The sequence below is a fragment of the Astyanax mexicanus genome, chromosome 22, assembly GCF_023375975.1.
Source record: "Astyanax mexicanus isolate ESR-SI-001 chromosome 22, AstMex3_surface, whole genome shotgun sequence".
Lineage (NCBI taxonomy): Eukaryota > Metazoa > Chordata > Actinopteri > Characiformes > Acestrorhamphidae > Astyanax > Astyanax mexicanus.
In genome coordinates this window covers 8,324,329-8,352,173 of record NC_064429.1, presented here as the reverse complement: position 1 = coordinate 8,352,173, position 27,845 = coordinate 8,324,329, and the positions used below count along the sequence as shown (strand labels likewise).

The following is a 27,845-nucleotide window of genomic DNA, read 5'->3' as shown; positions in this document are numbered from 1 at the left end:
AAATTCCACATTTTTAGTAAGTAACGTTACAGCAATAAAAGGGAGCTTTTAACTAAATTCCCAAATAGTTGGAATGAGCGAAATCTGTTTTAATGATGTTAATAAACAGTACAACACGGAAGAAGACGTGAATCACTTATCTAACCAGCCTGTACTGATTTCTGTCCCCAATAACCCTTTTAATAACCTTTAATAGACTTTAATAGTCTTCATGAGCCTTCAACAGTCTTACCTGGCAGCCGTGTTCACTAAACTCCGTAGTTTCTAAATATTCTGAGGTGAGCAGTGTGCAAACTGCAACGTGCTTTTAATTTTATCTGAGCAGAGCTGTGGCTTCCTCAGTATAAACCGTTACGGAGTGGAGGAGCTGGAGTGTGAGCACACAGAAACTGCAGTGTGGAGCTCAGGTTGAAAACAAAATTTCTGCATTTCTGAACTATAGTCCTTTGCTGTTGTAGGCTTGTGAGCTAACCCAGCTCCGAGACTTAGTCTAATACTTAGTCTAATAGTATATTGTACGTGTAACCCCGGATTAATACTACTATTATTTAAATAAATCCAAAGTTTGGCTTTTAGCATAGCTAGCTAACTCTCCTGCTGTCCGTATTTTAAAATAAAACACACAGAAGTGGTAAAACTAAGTTGCATCTGGGGTCAAAAAGAGCTGGTTCCTCGAGAGCCCACTACTCTTAGATTACGAGAAAGAACCGGAATTTGTTGTGTCACATACATGGAGGCGAGAGCAAGCCTTTTTTTTTTTATTTTATGCTCTGCAATTTTTTTCTTTAAGCGAACTTATTTAGTCAGATTTATTGTAAAGTAAATGCAGTTACAATTTCAAGCCTTTTCAAGCACTTTCTCCAAAATTCCAGAACTTTCCAGGCCTGGAAAACAGAACGTTAAAATTCAATGTTGTGTTACTCACAGCGATGAAGGCCTGAGTGTCGTTGTTCTGCTCCTCTGCCAGGCTGAGGGACTTGATCTGGGTCTGGATGAAGCTGATCGATGGGTCACTGGAGAAGGCCACCTGCAGGAAGGAGAAACACTGAGAATTACACATCTACTTTCTCAAAACCTATAAAATATTACAATCATTTCACACAGACACTTTTTACTCCAGCAGAATTTAATTCAGTAACTTTAACCTAGTGCTGGGCGGTATACCGGTAAAAAAAAAAAAAAAAAGAGATAAGAAGAAAGACAACATCATGAAAAAAGTAATAAAAAAAAATGAAAAAAATTCTTATTTCTAGATATTTGTAACAAATTTTGAATACAATGTGTACAAAACATTTCTTAACTGTATGGCAATTGCACAGTATATATATATATATATATATATATATATATATATATATATATATATATATATATATATATATATATATATAACATCATGAAAAAATAAAAAAAGGAGGAACAATAAAGGAAGAAAGAGGGAGAGAACAAAATAAATGAACTAAAATATATATATATATATATATATTATTATTATTAATTATTAAAGAATGACGTAAGTATAAGAGATAAAATAGAAAGAAGAGATGTGGGGGCAGAACCTCTCATAACTGCCCCACCCCACTCTACAACACTCCAGTATAGACACTCTAAGATCAGAGTATAATCTTATATTATAATTTATTATAAAATCAGTGTTTTTAATGATAGATTATAATAAAATGTCTGGGTCTGACCTGGGACGCACCGCAGCGGGTGCAGGGCTGGGCGGGGCGGGGCATGGGCAGGGGGGCGCTGGGGGTGCGGCTGTGTTTGGGGTAAGCTGCTGAGGTGCAGTTACAGGTCTGTTTAGTGCTGGAAGTCGCTGTGATCTTCACCCGCTCACAACCACGAACCGAGCAGTAACTGTGACCAACACGACCGTACCGAGCACGAGCGTACAACCACAGCAACCTACAGAGAGAGAGCGAGAGAGAGAGAAAGAGAGAACAGAGAGAACACAGAGAGAGAGAGAGAACAGAGAGAAAACAGAGAGATACAGAGAGAGAGAGAGAGAACAGAGAGAGAACAGAGAGAGAGAGAACAGAGAGAACAGAGAGATACAGAGAGATACAGAGAGAGAGAGAACAGAGAGAGAGAGAGAGAACAGAGAGATACAGAGAGAGTGAGAAAACAGAGAGATACAGAGAGAGAGAGAGAGAGAAAACAGAGAGAGAACAGAGAGAGAGAACAGATAGAGAGAGAGAGAACAGAGAGAAAACAGAGAGATACAGAGAGAGAGAGAGAACAGAGAGAGAGAGAGAGAGAGAGAGAGAACAGAGAGATACAGAGAGATACAGAGAGAGAGAACAGAGAGAGAGAGAGAACAGAGAGATACAGAGAGAGTGAGAGAACAGAGAGATACAGAGAGAGAGAGAGAGAGAGAGAGAGAGAGAGAACAGAGAGAACAGAGAGAACAGAGAGATACAGAGAGATACAGAGAGATACAGAGAGAGAGAGAACAGAGAGAACAGAGAGAACAGAGAGATACAGAGAGATACAGAGAGATACAGAGAGATACAGAGAGATACAGAGAGAACAGAGAGAGAGAGAGAGAGAGAACAGAGAGAACAGAGAGATACAGAGAGAGAGAGAGAGAAAACAGAGAGAGAACAGAGAGAGAGAACAGATAGAGAGAGAGAGAGAGAGAGAGAAAGAAAGAGAAAAGAGAGATACAGATAGAGAGAACAGAGAGAGAACACAGGCGGAGGAATCATATTTTATTTTATATATTTCATATCTGTACATTTAAGGCCTTTAACATTAAATAACTTTAGTTTTTTATTCTGTTTAAAAGACAACAAAAAGAGCACCATTCCCAATAATAAAAATATATAAGCAACCAGCAATTATTTCATTATTCTGAAGTGTAAAAAATAGGCGTGTAAAGATGCACTTTGCCCACGATTCGATTTTTTGATTTTTAGATATTTGTAAAACATTTTGAATATAATGTGTACAAAACATTACTGTATAAAAAATGGCAATGGCACTATATATATATATATATATATATATATATATATATATATATATATATATATATATATATATATATATATATATATATATAACTCTGGCAGTTAATTGGCCTAAAAAAGTGATTGGCATGAAAAAGCCTCCCTTTGCTTCTCCCTTACACCCACTGGCTCTCCCGGCCTGCACTAGCGCAATCCTGACCTCTGGTGTTCAAACAATGAAACTGTATGAGATTTCATGGTAACATAATGTGGAATTATCTGTTTCTTTTAATGCAACTTTCTTATTAAAATGCATTTCAGCAGAAAGTTAATGTTAAATCTTTTCAATATTAAAGACTGTAATACACTCTTACCCAGTGGACTTGTCAAAAAAGTACTTCCTGTCCAGAGCTCGTTTTTCCAGGTCGTCGAGTGAGGAGACGGTGCCGTAATCCTCGATTCCATCAAAACCGGTCTGCCGGTTGTAAATGTCCGACATCACCTGGAAGACGGTGTCTGGAGGGTAGCAGAGGCCTAACAGAGCCCAGTCTCCCCTGAAACAGCAGCACATAAACACAAAATCACATTTTCCTCATAATTCTCTGCTCCTAGTTGCTTTTTAACTGCTTTGTTTTTCAGCACCGCAGCCAAACTCACAGCCATCATCACTGCAGTAATGAATTCAGCTCTGCAGGCTGCACTGGTGATAAAGTGCATTTTTGATGGAGCATTTTAGCTTATTAACTAAAAGTCTGATTTGAGGCCTCAAATCTACAATAAAAAAGGCTGGTCTGAAAACTTTGCCCATCATTTGTTTGCAACACATCATTTATTTGACTTTGATACATGAGGCTCAGTATGAAATGACACATACAGATAATAATAATAATAATAATAATAATAATGGTTCATTCATCATTCAATTTAAAACAATGTAATAATCAACAGCCAGATGTGTTTTTTTTTACTTATGTAGTACATTTCATTTAAATTTAAGCAAAAACTAAATTTAAAAAACTTGATAAAATATCAAAATTGTGATATATTGTATTGTATTGTCCATAAGACTCGCCCCCAATCTGACTTACTAAAGTTACTGCTTTATTACACCACATGGTGGCGCTATTATCAAAATAATAGTGTAAACAATAGTGACAACAATAAATTCTAAATTCCTGGTATTTGCTTATTTATTATTTACAAGTATTTTATCCTGTTTTAGTAACACAAATACCTGCTCTCTCTCTATATGATTAAAAAAACTGTTATTTATTAATTTTAAATATTTAAATATTTATATATTTAAATTGCAATTTCTAAAGTATTGTACAGAGTAATATCGCCAACATTTTTGAATATCATTAACGATATTATACCCTAACATTTTTTTTTTTTTTTTTTTTTTTTTTTACTGTTTTTAGCTAAAGAAAAAAATCACACTGTTCTCATTTCCTCATTATATATCTACTAGAGACAGATTATATCTGTCCAGTATCATTTACTTTACTTTAATCCTGGATATATGGAGATATTTATAGTGCACTATTATTATTAGTATCATGACTGATGATTCTGGATCATTGACTTCTGTAACAAATCTGATCAAATTATTGTATTATTTTTTTATATCTCAGTTAGGGGTGTGCCAGGTCATATCGTATGATGATATGTATTAATAGAGTTTAAATTTCATTTTGTTGCAGTAGTGTATTATTTTAATATTTTTTTTTTATTTCAGTGTTTTGTTGTATCACCAAGTTCTCCATAATATTATTGTATAGCCATATTTTTTATTTTATAGCCTATCAAAAGTTTTGAAACTATTAAAAAGGCTGTAATTGCATTTTATTGTAATATAAGAGAGGATAATCCTCTTATATTACATTTAACCTAAAATGGGAAAATTTGCATATATTTAAAAATGGACAAAACTAAAGTGACTTGTTATGAAACTAAAATCAACACTTTTAACAAACTTATATAAAAAAAAAATGTTTTTCTAAAAATTTGTCTCAACGCTGTCTGAAAGGAGGGATCTGAATTCTCTGCTGGAAGTGGCTTTATTTTATTGTTTTGTTTTTTATTTTAGAATTTATTCTTACTCTATTTCTACATTTTTTTAATTGTAAATGCTTTGTGTTTTTAATATATATATATATATATATATATATATATATATAGGTTTATGTTTGAGTAAAATGAACATTGTGGTTTTATTCTATAAACTACAGACAACATTTCTCCCAAATTCCAAATAAAAATATTCTCATTTAGAGCATTTATTTATTTGCAGAAAATGAGAAAAAAAGAGTAGACTGCATATTTGAAACAGGGCTTAATGAAACAGTACAGTGGTCTACAGAGGTGTTTCTGTAATCCGGATGTTCTGAGATCAGAACTTACACGTCGAAGTTGGCGAGGGACAGGACGATCTCTCTGGGCGCCTGGCCGTTCCAGTGCAGCGTGTAGCTCTTGCTCATCATCAGGACGGGCTGGTACTGCTGCGAGGGCGCCGCCTGGCTGTTGATGCCTCTCAGCACCATCGGCCTGTCGGGGTACTCGTCTCTGATGATAGACAGGCTGAGGTTGGGCACACCTGTAGTCTTTATATATACCTGTAAAGAAAAGAGGATGAGGAGAAATGTTATTAATATTATATTTACGAACAATACAATACAATAGCGCTAAACTGCATTTTAAATTTATGTCTAAAGATTTATTTCTATTTTTTTCCCCACAATTTAGCTAGTCTGATTGTTCCACCCAATCAGCTGCTACAGATGCTATCCCGTAATATACAGATGAATATTAGGAATTTTTACACTATTTTTCCAGGTGCACTGCATTATGAGGCGCACTATCAATGAACGTCTATTTTCTGGTTAATTTTCATACATACGGCTCAATGGATTATAAGGCGCATTATGCAACACTAGTAAAGAACAAGGGTGTCGCCATGTTTTTCTTCTAATTCACCAGGTCTCTCCACTCAAAAAGTCAAATGAGTGCTGGATGTTAATCTACACAGATTTCTCTCCTGGAAACTGAGTATTTGGGTGAGTAAAGCTCTTTTTACAGTAAGCTTAGATTTCCAGATTTCCACTAAGGCTGGGTGCAGCAGCATCCGACAGCGCTACACTGAGGAACCCTGAGTGTTCCAGTAAGCCAGGTCGATTCCACGTAGCTTGTTTTAACACGGTAAACATGTAGACTACAGTCTGATAATACTCACCTCTGAAGGGCAAAATAGCTAGCGATTATCACTGCTATGGGCTAATGCTAATCCTGCTCCAGCAGTGCTAGCCAGGGTTAGCAGCAGGATACAGGCTGATAATACTCACCTCTGAACGACAAAAGAGCTAGCGCTTAGCATGATTAGCGGCTTTACTGCTCCTAACAACCTGACTGGTAAAATGTATACATAAGTAGCACTGGATTATAAGGCGCCTTGGCGATTTTTGGCACAATTTAAGGATTTTAAGTGTGTCTTATAGTGCGAATATTACGGTATATCATTTTACACCTTGTGAAACCAGAGACAGGTAAATCCAGGTGTGTATCCAGACCTGAGCATAGCGGCCACTGCACACACACCCGTTCCACTGTGGCATGAGCACACACTCAGGGTGGCGGATGAGGAAGTTGTCAGCTCTGGCCACGTATGTATCGGGGTATCCGCTCACTGAGCCGTCCAGGTCGTGAAAGATGGAGTTTTTATCGCCGTCCAGATCGTTTTCTTCAAACCACTGACCCGGCCGGCCGAAAAACGCACGGAGAGTGACCTAAACACACAGGAAAAATAATGATAATCAGGTTAGAAAGAGTACAGGACTGGTACGAAGATGCAAATAATAGCTAACATTTATTCTAACACCGGAAACAGGAACAAAAACTTACCGTTTTTTTATGGAATTTTAAGTACAATAATGATTCAACCATTATACAATTCTCCTGTCTGCTAATAAAATGTGATATGCTAACTGTAGTGTAGTCTTAATACTTTGTTATGTTGCTTATAACCAGTTTACAGTACATTGGGATGGATGATATGGGCAAAATTCATATTTCAATATATTACAGTATTATAATAATTTAGTTTGATGCAATACATTTCTGTAATGAATAGGAAAAGTATAAAAGCCACCAGCCGTGGTGTAAATATATTTTGGATAATTTTTAGAAGACATCTGTATTCTGTAGAAAGCTGATATTTATCATGATAGAAAATATTTTAATAACCATGATTTTGATGATAATTTAAACAAATATTTGTAACATTTCCTATTTAGCTGGTAACTACATGCAGAACGTACTCTATTTAATCATTACGTTGGCTAGCACTGCTGGAGCAGGATTAGCATAAGCCGCTAACCTTGCTACGTGCTAGTTAGCCCTTTCGCAGTTCAGAGGCATATATATGTGGCGGTAGCCTGCGTGTTTACTGCATTAAAACAAGCTAATATCGCCCTGGCTTAACAAAACACCCGGGGTTCCTCTAAAAAATGTCGTGAGGTATTTACTAGCTCTAACTGTGGCTAGCGGTTAGCTGCTAATTCTGCTGCACCCAGTCTTAGTGAAAATTTAGAAATGTAAGCTTACTTTAAAAAACTGAAGCATTTTTCTTACCCAAATAAACAGTTTTTAGGAGAGAAATCTGTATAGATTAACATCCAGTGCTTGTAGGACTTAAAATATATATATTTTTTTTCAAGAATTAGATTTTTTTTTTTTTACTTGGCTTAGCTTTAATTTACTTTAGTTACCCCCACCACCACCATCCAGCACCAAAATCTGATGAATTAGAGGGAAAACATTGCGACACCACTGTGCCTTACTGGTGTCACAAAGTGCGCTCTAAAATCCAGTGAGCTCAGAACTAAACTACTAAACGTTTGATCTAAATGTTTTAAAATATCTAAATTCTGTTAATATTTGCTTCTTGTTTTATGCATTTTCATCAGAGGTGATTTATTTTATTATTACAGAGCAACAAATTGTATTACTATAACTGTAAAAATGTGTTAAATGCGTTTAGTTATTCTTTACGATATATTTAAGTAGTCCAGAATCTCTTAAAGGTAATCTAGTCATGTGTGAGAAATCTCCTTTTAATTCTTAGATGAATTAATAATGACATCAAACTATAAAAAAACAGGCCTACGTCTCTAAGAGATACCGTATTTTTCGCACTATAAGGTGCACCAGATTATAAGGCGCCCTATCAAGCTAACTAAGTTAAGTAAAGCTAAGCTAAGTAAACAAAAGTGTAATAAAAAAAGACTGTCTTTTTAAGCGAAACAAGCGTTGTATGTTAATCTACACAGATTTCTCTTCTGAAAACTGTTTATTTGGGTGAGTGAAGTGCTTCTGTTTATTTACAGTAAGCTAAGATTCCTGAATTTCTCCAGCACTAAGGCTGGAGCATTAGCATTAGCATTATCAACCACTGGCTCAGTGGTTAGGTAAGGCAGGGCAATATTAGCTAGCAGTTTGGACCACGTAGCTTGTTTTAACATGGTAAACACTGGAGAACTAAACTGAAACTCCTGTATAACTCTTCTTTAGTTCTTTAGTGGATTTGCTTTACTGCTCCTTAATATCTCACGGGTAAAATGTATACATAAGGAGCACCGGATTATAAGGCACATTGTTGGTTTTTGGGGAAAATGAAAGGATTTGAAGTGCTCCTTATAGGTGAATAAAACTGATTTAAATATTTAAAATATTTAAAGGGAGTTTTTGTTAGTTCCAAGTGTTCAAGCTGAGCACAAAGGGCAGAACACTATAGGCTACCATAGCCTGGCAGTGCCAGTGTGTGATAATATACACCACAAGCAGTGACAAGTACACTGTATGAATAGATATTGGAATTATATTGTATTGGACGAAAATTAATAAATATATCATGATCTAAACTTTATTTTATACTCTATAGACTTTTGGGAAAGGGTCATATATAGGGTTTCCTTCTTTTTAAGATTTTAAAACTGGTTCTTACAGACCTACAGTTTAAGTGTCAATGTCTGTGGGCAAAGTTTTTTAATTGCGGACAAACCACTCAACACACAGCCTGTACATGAGTCCATGAGGTGCATAAAAATAAAATTAAATCTAGGGTATTTACAGTACACTAAGCAGTGCAGTCAGCTGGAGAAGTTTGAAAGTTCCTGTTTAGCGAAGTTGAAAAAGCAGAACTTTTGGCTCTGGCTCTGGTTCCTTGCATCACCGTTGGTCTGTATGCAATAACTGTGACTTCTAGGGGTTAACAAATAGTGATTTATACATGGTGCCAAACCCCCACCCCCTTCATATGCTAATAAAACCATACACAAGGGTACAGTAAGCTGCTAAAGCTATTTATAAGCCCTGTGTGTGCGTTTGTCAATGAATGACACCAATGGTCCGGGTCCAAAACGTAATGAGGAAAAACGAACCCGAGCGCCAGCAGAGTTAGCAGAGTGTTTGGCACCATTTTCGAGGAACAATTCAACCCACTGCTGAACCAAGAACTGAAGAAAAGGCTTTTCCGCAGCCCATGGGTTTGCTTTGTTGTGGAAAGTCCAACTCCTTTTAAAGTCAACAAAGTTTTGTCTTGTTTTTCCACAACAGTGAAAGACGAGATCAAACTCGACAGCCCCCCGAGGCCCGAGGGTACCGCCAATGCCTTCCAAAAGACAAAGTGCTGCATCTGGAGATGCTCTCTGGGTAATGCGGATGCAGAGTTTGGGTCTGGGGTATATACATAATGATTATGAACATCAGAGATGCATTCAGAGATACGGTCCTGTGGTTTGATGGTTCTTGGGTTCATCTTGACCATCCAAACCGATTTCTGAAATAAGTACACTAAACTGAACTGCAGTTGTTTAGAAAACGCTTCAGAAGACATTTCTGGCTTGATTAAATCTATAATCATCCTTCTCAGATCTGCACTGATCTTCTTAGACATTCCCAATAGGGGTGCACGATTTTGGGAAAATATCTTATTGTGATTTTTTCAAAGAATATTGTAATTGCGATTAAAATTGTTTTTTTTAATCCATTAAACCCTAAACCTGGATTAGTGGTTAACATATCTATCAAATAGATACTCTCAGATTCTGATACATCAGCTCACAGACACAGCCTTGTGCTGATCGACATCACCCTTTAGAGTGATGTGGGGAAAGAGCGCCATCTACCCGGACTGTGGTCTGCGTGTTTACCATGTTAAAACAAGCTACATGGGAAGAACCGTTTGCTAATATCGCCCTGGCTTACCAGAACGCTATCGGGTGGCATTAACCACTAGTGGTTAGCCGCTAATGCTAATGCTCCAGATTTAGTGGAAATCTAAGCTTACTGTAAACAAGCGAAAGTGCTTTATTCACCCAATAAACAGTTTTCGGGATATAAATCTGTTTTAAAAAACATTTCAGACGAGTTAGACAAGTTAACGAATTACAGTTTTGTTTACTTAACTTAGCTTAGCTTAACAGGTCTCGCCTACCAGTGGCAACATCCCGTTTCCTTTCTAGTGTCGCATAAAATGTGCATTATAATCCAGTGTTCCTTATTTATGAAAATACAACAGAAAATAGACGTTTATTGATAGTGCGCCTTATAATCCAGTGCGCCTTACAGCACGGAAAATCTGATATATTCCAGATTTAATTATATATTTGGTCTTGAAGGAGACTAAAAAGGCTTCTCTTCACACAAGCTTCAATGTAATTCCTCACAGTTTTCTATGCTGTAGTAGCCTGCTTACATATTGCTACTATTGTGTTACTCTGATGGTTGGGTGCCGGTGCTGGCCTTCCATGGTTTTCAACATACTAGAAACAGCAAATTGTGAGCACACCACCACATCAATTCTGACATTATCAACTAATAAACATTTTACAGTCTGTGATTATTCTAGGTGATAGAGATACTCACACTGGGGAGGAAGGAGAGGCTGGAGAGGTTGTTCCTTGGCGTGAGCTGCCAGACGTTCTTCAGGTTAAAGCCCACTGCGCTGGTGAAGCGATCAGACGTCGGCATGTATGATTTAAAGGTGCTCTGGAGCAGCCGAACTGGCCCGTCGTAGATCTGAAACCCACGGATGGGGAACGTCCTGCAAGCAGCATCACACGGAGTCAAACACAGAAACAGACAGTATAACAAATCAGATTAGCTACAGTGACACGCAGGTGTTTCCAATTAAGTGGCCAGAGTGTGTAAGCACAGGGTAGTATCAAGTGTTTGAAGCACAAGGTAGTAGCAGTAGTGATGAGTGTCTCCAATAAAGTTGCCAGCGAGTGGAAGCACAAGGTAGTAGTGGGTGTTTCTAATAAAGTGGCCATCAAATGGAAGCATAAAGGTTAGAAGTAGGTGTTTCTAATAAAGTGGCCAGTATGTGAAAGCACATGGTACAGTACTAGTAGTAGTAGGTGTTTCTAATAAAGTGGCCAGTAAGTGGAAGCACACGGTACAGTAGTAGTAGTAGGTGTTTCTAATAAAGTGACCAGTATTTGAAAGCACACTGTAAAGTACTAGAAGTAGTAGGTGTTTCTAATAAAGTGGCCAGTATGTTAAGGCACACGGTACAGTACTACTAGTAGTAGGTGTTTCTAATACAGTGGCCAGTGAGTGAAAGCACACAGTACAATACTAGTAGTAGTAGGTGTTTCTAATAAAGTGGCCAGCTTGTTGAAGCACAAGGTAGAAGCAGTAGTAGGTGTTTCTAATAAAGTGGCCAGTGTGATAAAGCACAAGGTAGTAAAAGTAGTAGTAGGTGTTTCTAATAAAGTGGCCAGTGTGTTGAAGCACAAGGTAGTAAAAGTAGTAGTAGTAGGGGTTTCTAATAAAGTGGCCAGTCTGTTGAAGCACAAGGTGGTGGTGGTAATAGTAGTAGGTGTTTCTAATAAAGTGGCCAGTGTGTTGAAGCACAAGGTAGTAGTAGTAGTAGTAGTAGTAGTAGTACCAGATGTTTCTAATAAAGTGGCCAGTGTGTTGAAGCACAAGGTAGTAGTAGTAGTAGTAGTAGTAGTAGTACCAGATGTTTCTAATAAAGTGGCCAGTGTGTTGAGGCACAAGGTAGTATTAGTAGAAGGTGTTTCTAATAAAGTGGCCAGTCTGTTAAAGCACAAGGTGTTGGTAATAGTCGTAGGTGTTTCTAATAAAGAGGCCACTGAGTGAAAGCACACAGTACAGTACTAGTAGTCGTAGGTGTTTCCGATAGAGTGGCCAGTGAGTGGCAGTAGGTGACGTTAATAAGGTAACTCTATAAGCTATAATAGACTGTAATTGAGGTATAATACAGCGCTGTGTTGTGATGTATTTGTTTAATGGGGGAAGTGGGGTTTTGGAATTCCACGCTGGATCTCAGTGGGGCAGTAAAAGTTTCAGTGGAGTGGGTTTAGTGAAGCGTGTGTATCTAAACAGCTGCAGAATGGAGAGAGACGTGTTGAAATTAGCAGTCAGCACCTGACACCAAAGAAAAACTCTGCAGAAAAGTGGCGACAGTTGAAAGATCCCCTCACTCAGACAGACATCAGCATTATTACTGAGAATAATACGGGAAATGCTGTGGCCTGTGTTAGTGGGTTAGGTTAGTGGGTCATGTGATGGCTCGTGAGGGGATACACCTGGTCAAATATCTCTTTTACCTAAACCACACAAATAACTGCTGCTCTGTGACCACTGAAGAACAGGGTGAAAGGAAGGTACCATATTTTTCACACAAAAAGATGCACCAGAAATCCTTTAATTTCCCCCAAAATCATCAATGCACCTTATAATCCGGTGCACTGTAATGTATTGCCTTACAAAAGTATTCGGCCCCCTTGAACTTTTTTTTAACCTTTTGCCACATTTCAGGCTTTAAACATAAAGATATGAAATTGTATTTTTTTTGTGAAGAATCAACAACAAGTGGGACACAATCCTGAAGTGGAACGAAATTTATTATTAGAAATAAACTGGGTTTTTGACTTAATTTACAATATATGGACATGACCTCAATCATTTTTTTTTCTGATTAAGTAAAGCCTATTAATATTAATGTGTTTAAGAACAATGGTCTTATTTTGTCTTTTCTTTTTTTTTATATCAGTGGCATACAATTGTCTTAAAATTACAATAATATAATTTATTTCCATTATTTGAAGGAAAATATATCACACAAAAAATAGTTATGGTGACAGGAATATCTAGAACCTTGGTAAAACTGGTGGAAGTTGAAGTAAACTTCTTAAATGTGTTTAACAGTGTTTTTGGTAAGAGTTTACTGAAAAACAAAGATGTTTTTGGACAGTCAATGAGTTTTGTGGATTTTGAGAGGTGGTGACCTCTCTGGTGAGAAAGTGTAATTACACAGAGGATTTGGAAGAGTACTTTTAATCGCCGTTTTATATTAGACTAAATTGTGTTGATCATTTGGTTCATTTACAGAAAAAAAAAACTGTTAAAATGTAGAGAGCAATTAAATCCAAAAAAAAGACCACTCTGTTTTTAGAATGAATAAATTACACACTGGATACTGAAAACCCTGATAGACAGCTGCTTTAAATAAATAAGAGTGACCACCAAAGCTCTCCTTTTATCATCACCAGCCTTCATGAGCCACTCCTGCTATAGCAGCGTTTACACAGCTGCACTCCATCATCTGTTACTTAGTGTTTTACACCAGAACTCACTTATTTCTGGGTAGTGTCCTCATCCTGCCGTCCACTCCTCCAACACCCCAGTATTTATTCTGTCCTCCGTTAGATCCGCGATTCTTACTCTCCCCAACAAACAGAGACTCCGACACCTCCTGACTGGAGCCCACGTCTTTAGGATAACTACCATCACTATAAACGAGAAAGAGAGAGAGAGAGAGAGAGAGAGAGAGTATAAAAGAGAAAGAGAAAGAGCACCAGAGAGCGCAAGAGAACAAGAAAGAACAAGAGAGCAAGCGAGCAAGAAAAAATAGCAAAATAGAGCAAGCAAGTGAAAGAGAGAAAGAGAGAGCAGTTGAGAGAAAGAGAGAGCGGTCGAGAGAAAGAGAGAGCGGTCGAGAGAAAGAGAGAGCATTCGAGAGAAAGAGAGAGCGTCGAGAGAAAGAGAGAGCAGTCGAGAAAAAGAGAGAGCGATTGAGAGAAAGAGAGAGCAGTCGAGAAAAAGAGAGAGGGGTCGAGAGAAAGAGAAAGCGGTTGAAAGAACGAGAGAGCGGTTGAGAGAAAGAGAGAGCGTCGAGAGAAAGAGAGAGCGTCGAGAGAAAGAGAGAGCGTCGAGAGAAAGAGAGAGCATTCGAGAAAAAGAGAGAGCGATTGAGAGAAAGAGAGAGCGGTCGAGAGAAAGAAAAAGCAGTCGAGAGAAAGAGAGAGCATTCGAGAAAAAGAGAGAGCAGTCAAAAGAAAGAGAGAGCGGTCAAGAGAAAGAGAGAGCAGTCAAAAGAAAGAGAGAGCAGTCGAGAAAAAGAGAGAGCATTCGAGAAAAAGAGAGAGCAGTCAAAAGAAAGAGAGAGCGGTCAAGAGAAAGAGAGAGCAGTCAAAAGAAAGAGAGAGCAGTCGAAAGAAAGAGAGAGTGGTTGAAAGAAAGAGAAAGCGTTCGAGAGAAAGAGAAAGCGTTCGAGAGAAAGAGAAAGCGTTCGAGAGAAAGAGAAAGCGTTCGAGAGAGAGATCAGTCGAGAAAAAGAGAGAGCGATTGAGAGAAAGAGAGAGCGGGTGAGAGAAAGCAAGCAAGATAGCAAGCAAGCGAGAAATAAAGAGAGATCGAGTGAGAGAGAGGGGGGGGGAAGAGAGAGGGATGGATGGATTTAAAAACACATATACTAATTAGATTCACTCTATTATTAGAGAGATTTTTTCCCATTAATGATCTCGACACAAAAACATTCAAAAACATCAAAAACATCAAAGCCGTACCTTGCAAATGACAATCCAACACCGTTGTCTGCAAATCTGTAGAAACAAACCAACAAGGCATAAGATTATTTGTGCAGAAATCTGTACATCTATCAGCCTTTTCCACTCTTTTATGCTCCGCCCACAAACGCATCCTTCTTAGAGTAACTGCGAGTATGAAGAAATTCAATTTAAGACATTTTAAATCTTACTCCCACAAAATTAAGACGTAAAAATGAATAACAAAACAGCAAAAAGCACACATCATTAATGTAAAATTGCAAAGCAATGCAATTTTTAAGACGTTTGGGGTTTTAAAAGTCTCATTCTGCTAAAATCCACTTTTTCTTGTTCTTTGAGTTGTATATGATGCTGCACATAAAACTGTTCTTCAGCCTCCATTGTCTGCAGTAGCTAGTAAAAGAAAATCCTCAGAAATACGAGTTGATCAGAGAGAAGTTTGGGTCTCTACCTCAACCAGTGACTTCATGGCCTCACCCACCTTAGCTTAGGTGAAGCTAACAGCTCTGTTCACTCTGTTTACAGAGCTAGTTAGCGTTAGCTACCTGGTGTAAGTAACTGTATAACATGGCATTCTTTCATATTAGAGACACAACTAGACATTTTAAAATGAATTAAAAAAGATGGAATGATATCTTTAAGATATTCTAAGATCAATCAGCCTGCTGAGAATTTTATTTCTCCTAGCTGGAAGCCGCCACAGTGCTCCAGCCTCTGGGTTATTGGAATTATTGGGTTGAAAATTTATCTAATCCTGCAACAATAACTGGGAAAGTCATGTTTCTGAATGGAGCGTCAAAAGACTAGTTTTGGACAGTGATGCTTCAGCTTACCCAGAATTCTGTATGATTATATCACCTCCACGTATCCAGGCTCCCAGGTCGTTGTTCTTAAAGGAGATGAGCGTGTCGATGAGGGCCGCCACTCTCGGCTTGGTGGGGTCTGAGTCCTCGTGGGGGCGGAACCTGAAGCACAGTGTTAGAAGAAGAAGATACAGTGAGAAACCTCATAGTAGAACCATCTGACTGGAGACATATTGTAAATTATATCATTTCTGGTCAAAACTATAGAGTTTTAAATGCTAACTGAAGGATTTGCAGTTAATACCAGACTGGTGAATCATATGAGTAATAAGTGACTGTAAGTGAGGTGCTTTTTATTTCTAGTACTGGAACTCCTATAAATTGAACTTTTCACAAAAAAAACAGGACCGAATGCAAGAAAACACAATCTTATAATCAAAGTTATTTGTGACTGAAAGAGTTTTGACATTTAAGCACCGTCCTGATATATTTAATTGATTTTTAATTTAATTAATGATATGAATTAATGATCATGACTTACAGCCAATGAAAACCCAAAAATCAGTAAAAGTCTTAGAAAATTTGAATATTATTTAAGACCAACTGGTACTTTTGGCAATGTGTCAAGTCCTGCTGGAAAATGAAAGCCACATCTTCATAAAAGTTGTCAGCAGAGGGAAGCATGAAGTGCTGACTTTGGACTTGATAAAACACAGTGGATCAACACCAGCAGATGACAGACATGTCTCTCCAAACCATCACTGATTGGTGGAAACTTCACACTAGACCTCGAGCAGTTTGGACTGTGTGTCTCTCCACTCTTCCTCCAGACTCTGTTCCCTTCATTTACAAATGAAATGTAAAATTTACTGATGATCAGTGATGGTTTGGAGAGACATGCTGATCATCTGCTGGTGTTGATCCACTGTGTTTTATTATCAAGTCTAAAGTCAGTGCAGTTTTGTTTTCCTGCAAAATCTTACAGCACTTCATGCTTCCCTCTGCTGCTGACAACTTTTATAGAGATGCAGATTTCATTTTCCAGCAGGACTTGGCACACTGCCCACACTGTTAAAAGTACCAATTGGTCTTATATAATATTCAAATATTTTGAGACACTGATTTTGTGGTTTTCATTGTCTGTAAGCTAAAATCATCAACAGTAAATGAAGTATGAACTCTAAAATAGATCACTCTGTATGTTATAAATCTGTATAATATATAAGTTTCACATTTTCATCTGAATTACTGAAATAAAGTAACTTTTCAATTGAGATGCACCTGTATAACAGTATAATATTTCTTTCAGGTTTTGCAAATGTGGCCACAGCTCCACATTTCTTTAGTCATTCACACGATAATCCAAGGACATTTCTGACCTGTGATGTATGTGTGTGTCTTCACCCAGACAGACAGACAGACAGAGAGACAGACTACTCTAAAAGTGTGTATGAATGTCTGACTAATATTAGCATACTTAACATACTGGGAATCCACACCCCCAATATAGACTGACTCGTCTGTTAGTATTAATTCATGCCATGTAAACTATCTGTTACTAAACAAAGTAATGTGAAACTCAACACACACACACACTCTTGGTCAGTCAGACGGGAGGCCTACGGGCTTTTCCGTTCACACACACACTTCTTCCACAGTAAGCGAGCAGAGAGGAAACTCCATCTCCACTGATTTGTTTTCATAGTAAACAGAATCAAATCTCTAGGGGGCATAAAAATACACCCCCCTCCAAACTCAGGTTTAGAAATACAAGCGTGTGTGTGCATGTGTATAACAGCCTGTGAATTACATTCATGTTTAATTAGTCCAAAAATGAATAAATAATAATCTTCATCTTCCTAAAGAAAAACTTGAAAATATTAAAATAACAGTTGTTTTGTCTAGCCTATCTTAATTAAATTATTTAAATTTGACCATTAGTGCCTAATGTGGTGTATTACAGATCAGTTGTATCACTTTGCATCACTTATATTTATAAGATATTACTTATTATCTTACTGAAATAAGATATTGTCAATTTGATGAAGCAAACCAATCACTGACCAAAGACTAATCTAAAAGGAATCGAATCGTGACCCTAAAATCGGAAATAAATTTGAATCGAGGATTTAGAGAATTGTGACACCCCTACATCTTAGACTATTTTTTGGAGCCCGACCCGAACCGGCCCCGAGGAATGTGGTGGGAAATCTCGGAGTTCTGGTTGGGCTTCGGGTCGGTAAGAGGTTAACAGGCACAGCATTTTTCCAGGAACCTGTACACACCTCAGTGTCAGTGCTGGGTCAGTGGAGTGGGTCTACCACCCAAAACTGTCCAGCCGAGAGCAGCTCTGTGGTCAGAAACTCTGTGGTCAGAATCTCACCACCAGGCTGGAGGTTTGTTTGAATAAACATTCTCAGGGTCTGACCTGGCGTTGTTGTCCAGGCAGAGGTATTCGCGAGGGTCTGCAGCAGTGGCGTTGGTGGTCTTCACTCCTTTGTCGATGAAAAGACCAGCCTGGGGAAAGAAGAGCATCAGCAGCAGAAGAGGAGGAGGAGGACAGTGTAAAATTAAACCAGGTCAGGACAGCAGGAGAGAGAGAGCGTGAAGCACATGATACTTTTACAGTAAATACTCTGCAGGAAGGGCTTTTTAATGCTCTCACTGAAACAGAGGACTATTATGAACAGCTTGGTGTGTGTGTGAGTGTGTGTGTGTGTGTGTAAACAGCAGACTCATTCCGAGAAACACAGATAATGATTTGTTTTTGCATCACAACAAATAAAAAACACTGTAATTGAGTCCATACGCTTCTCCACTAACTTTAGCACGTTGCGCAGCTATGCTAAATTAGTACTACTGTAAAAATGCTAATTAGGGATTTCCAAATCAGGTTATTTTTCCAATAAAATCCAATAAAAGTTTCCTAAAGCTGAGTATCAGCTGATCCTGTAATTCTTCTAATTCAATATGTGTGTGTAAATAATGTAGTCCACAGTTTCAAACATTTCTTAAAATGTTTCGGATCGACAGACCTTCATTTTTTTAAAGGATATTTTCTTTATTTCTTTATTGGATTAGAATATTACTCAAATAGAGCTATTCACTGTATACCAATGCTACAGTTGGTAGAGTTGTTTATGATGATGCACATGAAACTTTTCTTCAACCTCCATTTTCTGCATTAACTAGTAAAAGTAAATATATAGAAAAACGAGTCGATCAGGAAAAGCACCGTATCTACATCAACCTGTGAATTAGTATTCATGGCCCCGCCCACCTCGGCTTGGGACCGCCCACAGACAGCAGAGCTGAAGCTGGGCAGCGCCGCCGCCTCGTCAGAGAGGAGCTAAATAACAGCGCTAGGAACAGCATGCAGTTCCTTCCTGTGTTATTTGTGCGAATTACACATCAGTGTTTAATTATATACTTCAGTAATTACCCAGTAATTCAGAGCTGAGAAACAAATGGTTAGAATTAGTCTATGGAGGAAAAACACCACCAGCCAAGTACAATTGAGATAGGTAGGTGTATGTTTAGAACAGTTCTGTTTGCACTAGTTAAAATTAAAAATCCATTTCTATAGGTTTAAATAGGATCTCCGGTGGATTTGGCGTGGATTTTACAGAGACTCTAAGATTATAGGTCAGTGGCTGAACTGAATTTAGCAGGGCATTATTACACATGTTGTAATGTTACATATGGCATTGCAAAGACTGTTATTAGTGTAAAAAAATGTCTTTATTTTAAATTGTTTCTAACGAATAAGTTTGCATGTATGAATATTCATGAGCAAGAAGGATTTGCACATTTATCCCCTGTTTCTTAACTAATCTGCATGTAAACCAGTCAACGCTGAGGTACCTTAAAGTTGGAGTGAACTCGGTTGTTGTAGAAAATGCCCAGCGGAGTGAGTTCTGCTTTAGTCTCTGGAACCAGACCGTGAGTGTCTCCTGTGGAGGAGCTGTGGAAGATGTACCAAATCCCTGCATCCTGAAGAAGGAGAAGGATAAATAAATACTTTAATATTTATATATATATATATATATATATATATATATATATATATATATATATATATATTTATGTTTTATATATCAATAATTATATATATTTATTTCATAATAAATATAATGTTTAACACTATAATGTGTAATTATATATTTTTTATTCAGTGGATTTAAAATTGAACAAAAGAAATGACTTTTGGCGTCCTAAAAATAGATTAGCAGCTAACCTCCTGACAGAGCTACACTGATAAACCCTAAGTGTTCCTGTAAGCCAGAATGATATTAGCTAGCTTGTTTTAACATGGTAAACACGCAGATTACAATCTGACATATTCTCCTCTGAACAGTGAAAGAGCTAGTGCTGTGGTTAGTGGCTAATGCTAATGCTGCTCCAGCAGTGCTAGCCGGGGTAAGCAGCAGGCTACAAGCCATTAACACTCGCCTCTAGACGGCTAAAGAGCTAGTGCTGTGGTTAGCGGCTAATGATAATGCTGCTCCAGCAGTGCTAGCCGAGATTAGCAGCAGGGTAAAGGCCAATAATACTGACCTCTAAACGCCCAAAGAGCTAGCGCTTAGCACGGTTAGCAGCTAATGCTAATAATGCTGGGAAGTTAAACTGAAACTCCTGTATAAATGTATACATATTGCACATCTGATTATAAGGGGCACTGATACTTTTGGGGAAAATTAAGGGTTTTAAGTGCGTCTTATAGTGCAAAAAATACAGGTAGCTTTTTATCCAATCCAATCCAAGAACAATGGGATCTAATGAAAGGGTACAGTACTGATTTCTAGTGGTCAGGCTTTAAACCAGGGGTGTCCAAACTTTTTTTGTTGGGGGCCAGAAGGAGAAATATATTTAAAGTCACGGGCCACACTCCGTAATAAAACAAATAATGAAATATACCACTTTAAATAATACATTTTCCTGATTATTTTCATTTACACACCATTTTACTTGACTTACTATCTTTATCTTTGACAGTGTTGTGTAAACTAAGATTTTTCAAATTGATGTTTCATTTCATGATGTCTCTTCATATTAAACTCCTTAATAAAAAACTTTCTGCGCTAGAAATACGCTAGAAATGCTTGTTTTTCTGCGCTAGAAATGCGCACTCTGTCCGCTTTTAGACACTTTGGCCCGTTTTTCTGTGCTAGAAATGCACACTCTCTCCTCTTTTAGACTCTTTGGTCCGTTTTTCTGTGCTAGAAATGCGCACTCTCTCCTCTTTTAGACTCTTTGGTCCGTTTTTCTGTGCTAGAAATGCGCACTCTCTCCGCTTTTAGACTCTTTGGTCCGTTTTTCTGTGCTAGAAATGCGCACTCTCTCCGTTTTAGACTCTTTGGTCCGTTTTTCTGTGCTAGAAATGTGCACTCTCTCCGCTTTTAGACTCTTTGGTCCGTTTTTCTGCGCTAGAAATGCGCACTCTCTCCGCTTTTAGACTCTTTGGTCCGTTTCTGACACCTAGCGTTCAAACTTTGAGTCTCACATTATAAAAACCTGCTTAACAGCGGGCCAACTTTCATTCTATTTCTAAAATACCTCGCGGGCTGCTCCAAAAAAGGAAACGGGACACCCCTGCTTTAAACAGATCACTAAACAAACCCATGTCTGACACTTATAAACACATATAAAGCTGATTATTAAAAATCTACAGAATATACAGTATTACAAAAAAAACAATAAAGTGATATATTACAATACTAATACATCTTTTTAAAATTGTGTACAGTCTACACTAAACACTTAAACTAAGCGACAGGGCTGTGAACCTTTTCTCCCTTAAATGCGCACAGACATGAAATTATTATTTTTTTCATGATCTCTAATAACTGCAGGATGAACTGCTGGCACACCACTGTGTTTATCTAACCTTCTGCAGCGCACACAACGCCACGCAACTCAGCACAAACCACTGCTGTCAGAACATGAGAAAATCAGATTTTATAGCCTTTAATAAAAGAGTGGAATGAAGAGATTTAACTGCTCTGAGTAATTCCATTACTGCAGATTAGCAGCTTCATCTCAAATAATATCATACGACATTACTGCCACAGGACTTTTCATTTACTGTAATCCTACTGTAATAAAAGCCTTTATAACCACACAACCTGTTCACCTTACCAAGAGGTTTATTCCATCAAAATACACTAAATTACTAGGGGTGTGACGAGACACTAATTTCACGAGACTAGACGAGACACGATACTGGGTTCACGAGAACGAGACGAGAAATATAAAATAAATATAAAATTTTAAAGAAAACGTCAAAAATGAAAAAAATATAAAAAAGTTTTATTTGACAAAATCATATAAGGCAAACTTAACACACTGGTTTCTCTCTCACACTGATTCTATAATAAATAGAAATAAGAATAAAAAATAAAAATAAAACTTTTCTAGGTCTTATATAGTGCAAACAATAAGTGCAAACCACAACCAGTCATATTAAGCCTATGGTTTGTGTTTTTTTCTCCTAAATTTCTGGTAATTTAACTATGCAGAACCATAACCAGTCACCTACTGTCGCGCGGACCTTTTTAAGTGTACCGCGGAGCTCACCTACTGTCGTGCAGAGCTTTTTAACTGTATATCATCACGTTTAACTGTACCGCGGAGCTCACCTACTGTCGCGCAGAGCTTTTTAACTCTATATCATCACGTTTAACTGTACCGCGGAGCTCTTTAACTGTACCGCGGAGCTCTTTAACTGTACCGCGGAGCTCTTTAACTGTACCGCGGAGCTCTTTAACTGTCGCGCGCTCACCTACTGTCGCGCGGAGCTCACCTACTGTTTTTTTTCCCGCCAGACAGGTTTAAGCTTGACGAGAAACATCGTCACGTTTTAATCTCGTTTTAACACCCCTATAAATGATAGTTCTGTAATTCACTTATCATTACTTTATCTTCTAAATATTAGAGATTGGATCAGTTTTACCTGTGAACCAGCTGCTGCGTTGTTGATCAGGTTATTGTTCGGGTTGGCGATCCAAAAGGTAGACACGGCCCTAGAGCACAGACACACAGATAAACACAGACAATCAGCTCTCCCTCCTGCCCTGCACCTAAACCCATACATCACCCAGTGCTCCACCCAAACAACCCCTCCCTTTTTTTAGCCTTTTTCAAGTTTAAGCTTTAAAAAAAAAAAGCTGACAGCTTAATTGATTTTCAAAATAATCATTAATTGCAGCCCTATTTTATTAGTAACTATAAACTAAAACATTATTAAAAAGACGTGTATATGTGAAACTTCATACTTGCACTCTGTGGCTGGTGAGGGATTGTAGCCCTTGTACACGCGGTCTCTGATCTCTGTGCACATGGTGTCGTTACGGTCGGTGGGCAGAATGGTGCCCGGTCTGGTCACTAATCCGAGGTTGTGGAAGAAGGTGTTCCTCTGCTCGATCCCGTCCTCCAGGAAAAAACAGTGGCCCAGAGTGTCGTAGCCCACAGTGTCCCTCACCTGAACAATAACAATCCAGGACAAGCCAGATTAGTACTTTTTGCATAACTTCTACCTTCTATTACAAAGGTACTAAATGTACAGTCTAATTACGAATCGCTGTCTAATAAACTATAATAATTATCATTCCATATATGGACATTAATGGAAAGGAATGGAAAGGAAGTGACAGGAAAGGAAAAGAAAGAAGAAAGGCAATTGAAAGGACTGAAAGGAAAGAAAAGGTAAGGAAATTAAGGAAAGGAAAATAAATGAAAAGAAAGGAACAAGAAGGAAAGGAAAGGAAAGGAGAGAAAAGAAGAGGGAAGGGACAGAAAGGGAAGAAAATGTAAGGAAATTAAGGAAAGGAAAATAAATGAAATGGAAGGAACAGGAGGGGAGGAAAAGAAAGTAAATGGAAGGAAAGGGACGAAAATGAAAGGAGAGAAAAGAAAGAAGAGAAAGTAAGAAAAACAAATGGAAGAAAGGAAGAGAGAAAAGGTGGTTAGGAAAAGAAAGGTAAGAAAGGTAAGGAAAGAAAAGTAAAGAGAAGGAAAAGGGAAGTTACATGGTAACTGTACCTATTTATAGAGTTGACACAATAATTTTATCAATTTATTGTACAAACAGACATTACCTCCGTATTTTTTAAAAAGAAAAGTAAAGAAAAAAAGGAAAAAAATAACAGGAATGGAAAGAGAAGGAGAGAAAAAAGAGGGAAGGAAAAGAAAGAAAAGAAAGGAAACTGAAGTCACTGAAATGGAAGAAAGGGTAAGGAAATTAAGGAAAGGAAAATAAATGAAAAAGAAGGAACGGGAAGGGAAGGGAAGGAAATGAAAGGAAATGAAAGGAAAGGAAAAAGAGAGGGAAGGAAAGGAATGAACATAAAAGGATAAAAAATAAAAGGAAAGGAAATAGAAGGGACAGAAAGGGAAGAAAAGGAAAGGAAAGGAAGAACTAATACGAAAAAGGACAGAAAGAACAGAAAGAACAGAAAGCCCAATGCCTTGAATCAGTAGATAAGTCGACTTTATGTAAAGACTGGGGTAATTTGATTTGTTTCTAATCTTTATTTATTACTCAGTTGATCGTGACCAGCAGTATCTTGCTATAGAGGTCAGTATTAAGTAAGCAGTTCTAGATCAGCAGTAACGCACCAGCAGGCCGTTGGTGGCGTGGACGGTGACGCAGCGGGAGAAGGAGTGGTGTATTGAAAGGGAGTCGAGGTAGGTGGGCTGGGTGTAGCCCCCCCGCTGGTCCACGTCTCCACACAGGTGGAAATGAACAGGGTAACTTCCTCTCACTGCCTGCTGACCCATGTTCTTCAGCTCCACCTGAGACAGGTGCACCGAGGAGAAGTTACCCAGAACCTTTATAACCAGAGAGGGAAAAGAGAGAAAATACATCAAACACTTTCACTGTGTTACAAACACTATATTAATACTGGAGGGAAGGGCAGGAAAGAGACAGAAAGAAAAGAAAAGGAAAGAAAACGGAAGGGACAGAAAGGAAAGGAAAGGAAAGGTAAGGTAAGGACATAAAAGAAGAGAAAAGGAGAGGGAAGGGAAAAGGGAATCAAATAAGGGAAAGGAAAGGAAAGGAAACTAAAGAAGAGAAAAGGAGAGAAAATGGAAGGTACAGAAAGAAAAAGAAGAAAAGAAAAGGTAAAAAATAGAGGAGGCAGAAAGGACAGAAAATGTAAGATAAGGAAAGGAACTGACAGAAAAGGGAAGGGACAGAAAGGAAAAGAAAGGAAAGAAAAAGAAATGAAAGGGACAGAAAGGACAGAAAATGTAAGGACATGAAGGGAACAGAGAGGAAAGAAATAAAAGGGACAAGTGAGGGAGAGGACAAGAAAAGGAAAAGAAAGAGAAGGAAAGAAAATTAAAGGAAAGCTAAGAAAAGGAAAGGAAATAAAAATGGACAAAAAGGAAAGGAAAGGAAAGGAAAGGAAATGGAAATGAATAGAAGGCAAATAATGGGAAACAAAGGGAAGAAAGTAAGGAGGGTAAAGAACAGGAAAGGAAAAAATGAAAGGGAAGGAAAGGGAAGGAAAAGAAAGAGAAAGAAAGGATGAGAGACAGAAGGATGAAAGTAAGAAAGTAAGAGAAAGAAAGAAAGAAAAATAGAGAAAGAAAGAAAGAAAGAAAGAAAGAAAGAAAGATTTAACTGAATGCAGACAGACTGAAATCTAATCTGACCTTCACGTGTCCGCCGAAGGTGTCGTGGTTGTAGTACTGGCACCAGTTGTTTCCGTAGCAGGAGCGCTCCATCTCCCCCTGGATCAGGATGTTCCTGGACAGCAGGGCCACCTCCGCTCGCATGTCCACCCCGTCCACTATCTCCCCCATGTGTGTGAACTGAGGCTTCCCTACGACACAAGCGTACAAACAATTAACTTACACCGATCCATACGGACAAAATGAAGAGGAAACTTATGGCGTACATTTTTTTTACACTGTTTACGTCATTTTTCTATCGTCAGCATGTAGGCCTGTCACGATAATTGCTTTATCAATTTATCGTATGATATATTTTTTAACCACGATCATTTTTGCAGACGACGATAATAGCATCGAGTCTCCACAAACACACACGCAAACACACACAAACACACACGCACGCAAACACACACAAACACACACACAAACACACACGCAAACACATACATGCACACACACTTATCGTACAATATATGTTTTAATCGCGATCAAAATTTTTTTTCTCTCTTTTCTTTCTCTTTCTTTTCCTACCCTTTCATTTTTTTATCTTTCATTTCCTTACCATCCTTCCTTTCCACCCTTTGTTTCCCATTCTTTGCCTTCTATTTATTTCCTATCCCCTTTCCTTTCCTTTCCTTTCCTTTCCTTTCTGTCCATAACATTTCCTTTCCTTTTCTTACCTTTCCTTTAATTTTCTTTCCTTCCTTTCTTTTCCTTTTTGTCCTCTCCCTCACCTATCCCTTTTATTTCTTTCCTCTCTGTTTGATCATATGAACACGTGTATTTGTGTTTTACAGCATATAAATATATGATCAGAAAAGAGAGAATCTGCAAGTGCCTTTGTTTTATGTCCAGAGTTAAAAATATATATAATAAAATAAATATGTAACTTTAATTTATTTGTTTTTATAAAGTTTAATATTTAGTGCAGTTTTCTCAGAACCCACATAGTCTCAGAGTGATTGTCCTTTTTTTTTTTTTTTTTTTTTTTTAGGATATTGAAATATTTTTATATTAGAAGCCCCATGTCTGTTTTTAATAATAAAAAGTTAGTTTCACTGCAAGATGGGGTAATAGTATTATAATGCTAGTATTTTATTACTGTGGCACATTGTCTTAAAGCTCCTTTGGGAGTCCAGAAGCAGGAAAAAGCATTTTTTATAGTAGCGCTTTAAAATGACAAAATTATCATTTATCGCAATAATTTCTGGGACAATATATCATCCTGAAAATGTTGTTATCGTGACAGGCCTGTTAACATGTTTGAATGTCTGAATTTTACACTGTAAAAAAAAAATATGTTTCACAGTGTAAATAAATATAATAGTTTTTTTTTTTTTTTAAGATTTACAAAAAATACTGCGTGATGAATTTTAGGTAATTTTGGAATTTACCTGCATTACAAGATGTAAACAGTGGTTTTTAATAAGCTTCTTGTGCCATTTTAATGTTATTAAAGCCTCATTTTTAATTGTCAGAGCTCTCCAGATTTTACCAATGAGGTGCGGAGCTACTTTAAGTCTGGATAACAGTGTTAAAAAAGCGATTTATTGGGGCAAAATATGCCCCAAAGCAGCTGTTGTACCTAATGACCAAAAAGCACAAAATTACTCAGGATCTCAGAAAGGAGGTGGGCTATTCAACAATGGTTAGTACTCTTTTCATGTTTTACTACAACCAAAGTCAATTTAACATCAGAGTTCTCCTTTAACATCATAGATAGTTATCTATTCATTTATACTTTTGTGATTAATGTGTTCTACATTGGCCTTTTTGTCATTCCTTCTTTCATTCATTCATTCAGTTCTACATTAATACAGAACTGTAATTATACAGATGATTAGCATTAGCTAACTGAATGAGTAACACTGGCATTTCTTTACTGACAGCATCGTCACAAGCCAGTGGATTCATAACCGTACCGAAACCAGCAAACACCCTCCACCCAATTTCATCCCCCCAGGGGAAGATGCTTAACGTCGTTAAAGTCGACAGAGTCAATATGATGGGAAAAAGTGTCTTATCTCCTCATTCAGCAGCTGTTATTTATTATAATAAAAAATGAGCCCCCTGCTTTTGTCCCTGGAGCGCGAGAGTTCAGTAAAAATATGAGAAAATTTCAAACAATTCGGTGAAAAAAATAACGAGCCGTAAATCAGACAACAACCACATCGTTCTAAACTCCCACAAAGAACACACACACAGAAACCAGACCTGTCACCATAACGTTCTGGTTTGGACAATATACTGTTCAAGAAATAACAATGACAATGTTATTGTCATTTTAAGACACTTATAAGACTCTGTTTTTAACCCACTAGTATACTGATAATACATATATTAAGTATAGCATTATAATCACCTCCTTGTTTCTAAACATATTATCCAGTTCTCATAAATGAACATAATGTAAATTAGCACAATTCTATAGTTCTATAATAATTACAGACTGTAGTTCTGTATTTGTTTCTCTGTATACTTTATTATTATCCTTCTTTTTACCCCGTTCTTTAATATTCAGAACCCCACAG

At 37.7% G+C, this 27,845-nt stretch overlaps 1 protein-coding gene across 1 annotated transcript in view; it reads right to left on the bottom strand.

The window, feature by feature from the left end:
• cemip2 (cell migration inducing hyaluronidase 2) overlaps positions 1-27,845 on the bottom strand; it is a 71,926-nt gene that overhangs the window by 7,374 nt on the left and 36,707 nt on the right. Inside the window, exons 8-22 of the mRNA XM_049470205.1 lie at positions 25,294-25,463; positions 24,250-24,462; positions 22,908-23,113; positions 22,586-22,655; positions 19,498-19,626; positions 18,062-18,150; positions 15,664-15,795; positions 14,831-14,866; positions 13,619-13,774; positions 10,878-11,055; positions 6,524-6,739; positions 5,361-5,572; positions 3,332-3,511; positions 1,695-1,911; positions 926-1,027 (exon numbers count right to left, since the gene is read on the bottom strand). Coding sequence (XP_049326162.1) covers positions 926-1,027; positions 1,695-1,911; positions 3,332-3,511; positions 5,361-5,572; positions 6,524-6,739; positions 10,878-11,055; positions 13,619-13,774; positions 14,831-14,866; positions 15,664-15,795; positions 18,062-18,150; positions 19,498-19,626; positions 22,586-22,655; positions 22,908-23,113; positions 24,250-24,462; positions 25,294-25,463 — 2,306 coding nt within the window. The remainder of the gene's footprint in view (positions 1-925; positions 1,028-1,694; positions 1,912-3,331; positions 3,512-5,360; positions 5,573-6,523; positions 6,740-10,877; positions 11,056-13,618; positions 13,775-14,830; positions 14,867-15,663; positions 15,796-18,061; positions 18,151-19,497; positions 19,627-22,585; positions 22,656-22,907; positions 23,114-24,249; positions 24,463-25,293; positions 25,464-27,845) is intronic.